This window comes from Cyprinodon variegatus, unplaced genomic scaffold (genome assembly GCF_000732505.1).
Source record: "Cyprinodon variegatus isolate N-32 unplaced genomic scaffold, C_variegatus-1.0 Scaffold682, whole genome shotgun sequence".
Classification (NCBI taxonomy): Eukaryota; Metazoa; Chordata; class Actinopteri; order Cyprinodontiformes; family Cyprinodontidae; genus Cyprinodon; species Cyprinodon variegatus.
This window is the reverse complement of record NW_015151135.1, coordinates 443,961-450,231: the sequence shown is the minus strand read 5'-3', so window position 1 is coordinate 450,231 and position 6,271 is coordinate 443,961. Positions and strand designations below refer to the sequence as shown.

Sequence of the window (6,271 nt, the reverse complement as noted above, 5' to 3'; positions counted from 1 at the left end):
CTGATATTTTATCTTAATTTGCTCAACAAAGACATGTTCTACTTTTGTGTACCCGATACTACCTATTAGCTACAAGTGTTTAAAATTCTTAAACAGCAAAAAAAAGCTAACATCCCACAGCCTTTTATAAGTAAATGATTATTGAAATGGATAGAACATGAGACAACAGGGGAATAAAAAAAAATATTCTAAGGAGTGCAGGTATATAAAGAAACCACCAAGTTCTACCAAAAAAATCATGTACACATCTGCATACTTCATTCTTCCCATTAACATCCCACTTGGAGTATTCCCTCGAAGAAGAGCCCCCCCTTCTCCACCACCCCTCCTATTAGCCAGTGGAGAAGAATTTGCCACCAGCACAAGATCTCCTGCCAAGAAGTTTCTTCTTGGATTCATCAACTATCTTTGACTATTGAAACCTTATCTCTTGCAAACACCCTGCAACCCAGATAAGTGGATTAAACGGATTACATCCAACACTACAAATAACAGAAACTCACCTGATAAAACTCTTATCTTACATAAAACTTAAATAAGTCTTGGGTTGCTCTCAAAGGAACACCAAGAACAAATAAGTGCTGTGTGCTGAAAAAAAATTAGGTGTAGCTCAGTGTATTTAGTATAGCATATTCAACCAGAGGTAGACTTAATGTTCTGAAAATAACGCACATCGTCAATAAATCACAGCAAAAAGAAGAACTAACAGGATATGAAGGGATTTAGTTTGAGGTCTCTGGTAAAACAATTACCTACAGGTGTCAGAAAAGAATAAATCCAGAAAAAAAAAGAAAAAAATCTCTTCACACACCGTTACAAAGTCAGGGTATGAAAACCTATCAATATACTTCAATTAGATATATGCATCACAACATTTTAGTAACAAAGAAAGAATCATAAGGCATGTTTTCCAGTTAGAAAATCTTTTTTCTTTAACATAACACTTGTTAAATAAATGCAAACGACTGTCATGTCAGACAGAGCAGGTTTCACTTCAAGCTCACATTGAAGCATCTTTGGTTTGCAGAAGTTGGGGTTGCATGTCTCTACTGGAGCAGCAGCACCCTCTAGTGGTGTTAAAAACAAAACGTGACATAATAATTTGTGCATATAGCATTAATAAAGTGACTTGGAAATCAAAATCATGATTCTGCAGAAAAAGAAAAAAAAAACATTAAGACAGTGTTTTTGTTTGTTTTTTAAAAAGAAATAAAGTATAACCTTGACAACAGGAAAACTAATTATTTGGCATGTCTTCACAACAACAGACATTTAGTAAATAGTTACTGAACATCTGGTAAAATGAAGAGAAAAAAAACACATCTTCCATTTGCCTTAAATGGCTGATTAGTTATGAAAGACTTCAATGTTTACAAATTAAAGATAATAATGATTGGATGAGTAACACAAATTAGTTAAATATTAAAAGGCTAAAGGGTTAGTAAAGTTCAGATACTGTTTAAGTAAAAACTGTATATTTATATATGAAAAGGAATAAATCACTCAAAAATCCTTTTATGATTGCACAGTTATTTCCCATCATGATTAGAGATTAGTATACGCTATTGTTGCAGTCAGTAACATCCAAACCCGTCTAAATCTTCTGGCCTCAGGCTTTACTTCAGCTGTGGTGAAGCAAAGAAGTTTCCTTGGCGGTTAGCCGCCGATGTGGCTTTGCTCTTGCTCCCAAATCTAAGAAATCAAAAATGAGTTAAAAGGAGGCAGATGACATTTGCAGTTAACTAGTAAGAATAAATAATGTAGTCATGTACTAAAAAACTGCATTACTTCTGATAAATGTTAACAGTTTTTGTTTGATACAAACAGGGAAATATGTTTTTTATTATTGTAAGGGAATTCAGGAATTATGTGAAATTAATATAAGATAAGAAGATAATTATGAATCTGATGAATCCATTTGCATTAAGCACTCTAGTTTAATATTACTTAAACTAGAATGCAATTAATTGAACCTTTTAGTCTGGGTATAAAACAACTGTGAGACGGTTAACTATGCATCTCAACCTCAACACACTTTTCACACCAGACCCACATATGAAACCTTTACAAACAGCAAAAATATAAAAAATAAAAAGAAAACTGACATAAAACAGAGTTTAAGGTAACAGCATATTTATTTGTCAGATAGGCCCAGTTTAAAGTCTAGGCCTAAGGCTTTTTAACCACTCATGATGTGGTTAAAAAGTGTTTTTGCAAATACTAACTTCCAATTGTTTTTTGCTTGAGTCTTTTTATAAAGAAAAATAGGCTAAATGTTTACTTCTAGGAGGAAGGTGGTTAAAGAGTCAAAAAGTTCAAAGAGAACAAATTCTGCTAAAAGCAATGTAGATATAACCTCTCTTACATGGTGGTGCTGGTGAGGGTCTGCATCACCCGTTGAGACAGTGAGCTGGAGGAGGGCGTTTTGGATATCACCTGGTGTTCTGGAGTCGTTACTGGTCCCAGCATGCTCACTAGAAATTAGAAGGAAAGAGGAAGAACCAAAGTCATTCTTCGGTGGGTTGGTTTGCATGCTAGGGGTGAAAACGAAAACATAAAAAGCTTAGTTTATGTATTTATAGTTGCTCCATGTTGTCTTAAAATTGGATTTTCTTACATTGGGCTCCCAAACGTTGAAAATCTCTTTTTCCTCCCCTAAACCGCACTTTCAGCATATGAGCTTGTTTTTTTTTTACCTCAGTAAAAAGGTAGGGGGTGTCACAAAACTCCATGGATGTTTGACTCAACCCAACATTATGACTTTAAAAGGAACTAAAGTGAAAAGTAAAAAACTAAAATAACAGCCCATTTGTGTTTCAAGCACACATTACTACATTGCGGAAAATAAGTAATTCAACACCAAGATCTCCCACTTAGAAATCATGGAGGGTTCTGAAATTGTCTTATAGGTGCATGTCCACTGTTCAGCTACGTTCACACAGCAAGCAGCAGGAGCAGCCAAAACGCACGTGCTGCTTCAGTTTTTATGATTGTACAAGTTTAGTTCTGACGCACGGCTGAAGCATCTTTGCTGCTCTAGGCTGCGCAGTGTAAAAGTGGGTCTGATGCGTGTTGGGAGGAGCTTCCCTATAATTTCTTTGCCTGTAACAGTGGCAGCTATATTTGCTGTGATCAGTGGGTAAAAAGTAGTTTTAATATATTTTTAAGAGAGAAAGTCCATCTGAAAACTTCATCTGTGCAGCCAGGTCATCAAGATTACCATCCTGCCCTTAAATCCGCCGTCTGAGCCGTTCAGACCCCCATATAGTGGCGGTGCTCTGTCACTGGAAGAGCCCCTGGCCCGGTCCTCTCTTTGTGGTTTTCTGCTACTATTTGTGGCAGCTGGAAGGAGTTTTTTACGTTCGTAATCCAAACTGCAGGCACCAGAATAATAAAATTGACCATATTTTTCCGGCAGGTTTCGACATTTTTAACTAATTTAGGCGTTAACTGTTTCAGAGGAGTGATCATAGTGATCTGCATCATCAGCACTGTGTTCCTCCCTGCCAGCTCCCAGATCAGCTTCTCTGATTGGCTGATGTGGCGCATCGAGCAGCAAGAGTTCAGTTTTTCCAACTCCAGCAGCTGCTGCTTCAGCTTCTCTGGCGTGACTGTTCGTCAAGCATCGACTTTGCATGTAAACTAGCTGCTTCTGCTGCTTGCGGTGTGAATGTAGCATGAGAGACATAATGTAAAAAAATAAATAAAATCCAGAAATCACAATGTGTGATATTTTTTAAAAATATTTACGGTATTTGTATGATACAGCTGCAAATAAGTATTTGAACACCAGTCTATCAGTTACAATTCTGAGCCTCAAAGACCTGTTAGTCTGCCTTTAAAATGTCCACCTTCACTCCATTTATTACCCTAAATTAGATGCACCTGTTTGAGGTTGTTAGCTGCATTAAGACACCTGTCCACCCTATAAAATCAGTAAGAATCCAACTATTAACATGGCCAAGACCAAACAGCTGTCCAAAGACACTGAAGACAAAATTGTAAACCACCACAAGGCTGGAAAGGGCTACAGAGAAATTGCCAAGCAGCTTGGTGAAAAAAGGTCAACAGTTGGAACATTCATAAGAAAATAGAATATACTAAGCATGACTGTCAATCTCCCTCAGACAAGGGCTCCATGCAAGACCTCACCTCAATGATCCAAGGAACAACCTCCTTTCCTTAGAGCAGTGAAGATGGGTCAAAGCTGAGTCTTCCAACATGACAATGACCGAAACACACAGGCAGGATTTTTAGCTTTATACAAATAAACAGTTTTTCTAATCATATTGTGATTTCTATGATGATAATTTCACTACCTCCATTATTTCTAAGTGGGAGAACTTGCAAAAAAGCAGGATGTTCAAATACTTATTTTCCTCACTGTATAGATTATTTCACCGTATTTGCTGTAGATAGTGATACAAATCCAATGGAAACACTTCACAGATCAAAGCCTCTTTAGAAAAAGCTGCTATATGCACTTGACAGTGGAGCATAGAGGAGCCCCACAGAACTCCATGGAAATAGATCAGTGTCAGTAAGTAGGAATATAACATGATCCATCCAGAACATCAGAAATTAATAATAAAAAATAAAAAAAATCTCACAGCTTTATCTCAAAGACCGTCCAATTACTTTGGGGGTTCCAATTTGTCTCATTGATGTACAAGGGCCCACCTTTTTGGTTCGGAGTGTCTGTGTGCTGAGCAGTCTCCATGTCTACGTTATCAGGATGAGCAAACCGGCTCCAGTAGCTCCCAGGAATACTCAACAGGCGCTCTACAATCTGTGGAAACAGAAACCTCATTTATTCAACACAAAACCCTTCTGCTGATCACGTCCGTTAAGGAAACTGATCCTAAAACTGAACCCTTTTAAACTAAAGAACCATTGTCTGAGCTTTTGTTGATGTTCATTTTAATTTACCCTTGGCTGTCTACTGGTATCATGCAGGATGGTCATGGGGTCTGGGTCAGGGACAGCGTGACCCACCAGGGTTGGACCAAAAACTCTGGCCAGGTTGTTTAAATCCATCTTAGTGTCCACGCTTTGAGACACTCTAGAAATTAAAAACAGACACGCTTTCTGGTGAATTTACTGCTCACACAAATCTAAGTGATGGATAACAGACCAAATAAGGAGATGAGAGTTACTTCTGCAGGTGAATCATCAGACAGGCCAGTGTGTCCCGGTTGGGAGGAGGCAGCTCACTGATGGCCTGATACATCAGGGCTAGACCGTTTCCATCATCTTGTATTTCTGCAGAGAAACATCCAAACCATAAACCATTTCCATCAACCGTCGAAACAGACGCAGCGACCTCAGAAACTCACCGGCTGCGTCCATGAAGACCTTGTTGAGGCGGAAGGTGAGAAGCGGCTCGGGCAGATTTCTGAGGAAATCTTTGAGGACGCCTGTGATGACATTGATGTCCTCCACTTTGTTAAGGGGAGGCAGAGTCTTGCCCCGGATGAGTTTCTCCTTCAGCTCCTTTACCAGGCGCTCATGGCCAGAGATTCTATAAAGCCCAACCTGCCGTAACAACATTGTACATCAGCTGGTTTGTATTTGACCTGTGATACTATAACAGCACTCTGAGGATCAACAGGAGAGGAATCATCTCAAGTCTTATTGCTAGAGGTAGAAAACTGTGGATCTGCAGTCTGTTCACAGTGATTTATGCCATGTTTTTCCCTCTTTTGTTGCAACGATTTTACTGAATGGATTGCATTAGAATTATTTTAAAAAAAAAATGGACATGCAATACTTCTTATTGACAAGAAAGGGTAAAAAAAAAAAAAAAGGAGCTTAAAATGTATTGATAACTATTCACTTTTAACACCACATTCAGAGAGTTCAAGTTTTTCCTGTTTCCATGACTGGTTTACCACTGGAAGTGATTTCAGGTCACACGACCAGAATTATACAAGGTCTCAATTAACCGCACATATTAGAGTAGAAATTAAGCATTTAATTCAAAAGAATTGTCTCTAGATTTCAAGAAGCAAAAGAAAGAGTAAAACGTTCATTTTGTTTCTTATTTGAATAGATAGGTTCTGTCAGCTACTTAAATGCTGACATGGTCCAGGATTTGGACATTTTCCAAACTTGTAATACGAAAAAAACCAAAGTGGAAGGGACTGATTTAAAATATTACTTTAAATATGCCTCCCTTTTCCAGAAATGTTCTTTTTATCCAGTGGGCAAAGTTAAAAAAGTCTAGAAAGCCACAATTTTATTTTCATTTTTCACATCCGGATAAAAAAAT

The 6,271-nt window shown here is 38.0% G+C and overlaps 1 protein-coding gene across 1 annotated transcript in view; it reads right to left on the bottom strand.

Annotated features, from left to right (window-relative positions):
* Nucleotides 1-240: 240 nt before the first annotated feature.
* LOC107097277 (rac GTPase-activating protein 1-like) overlaps nucleotides 241-6,271 on the bottom strand; it is an 11,750-nt gene continuing 5,719 nt past the window's right edge. Inside the window, exons 12-17 of the mRNA XM_015394371.1 lie at nucleotides 5,337-5,535; nucleotides 5,157-5,262; nucleotides 4,930-5,062; nucleotides 4,681-4,789; nucleotides 2,366-2,474; nucleotides 241-1,692 (exon numbers count right to left, since the gene is read on the bottom strand). Of these exons, the coding sequence (XP_015249857.1) occupies nucleotides 1,617-1,692; nucleotides 2,366-2,474; nucleotides 4,681-4,789; nucleotides 4,930-5,062; nucleotides 5,157-5,262; nucleotides 5,337-5,535 (732 nt within the window). The 3' untranslated portion in view covers nucleotides 241-1,616. The remainder of the gene's footprint in view (nucleotides 1,693-2,365; nucleotides 2,475-4,680; nucleotides 4,790-4,929; nucleotides 5,063-5,156; nucleotides 5,263-5,336; nucleotides 5,536-6,271) is intronic.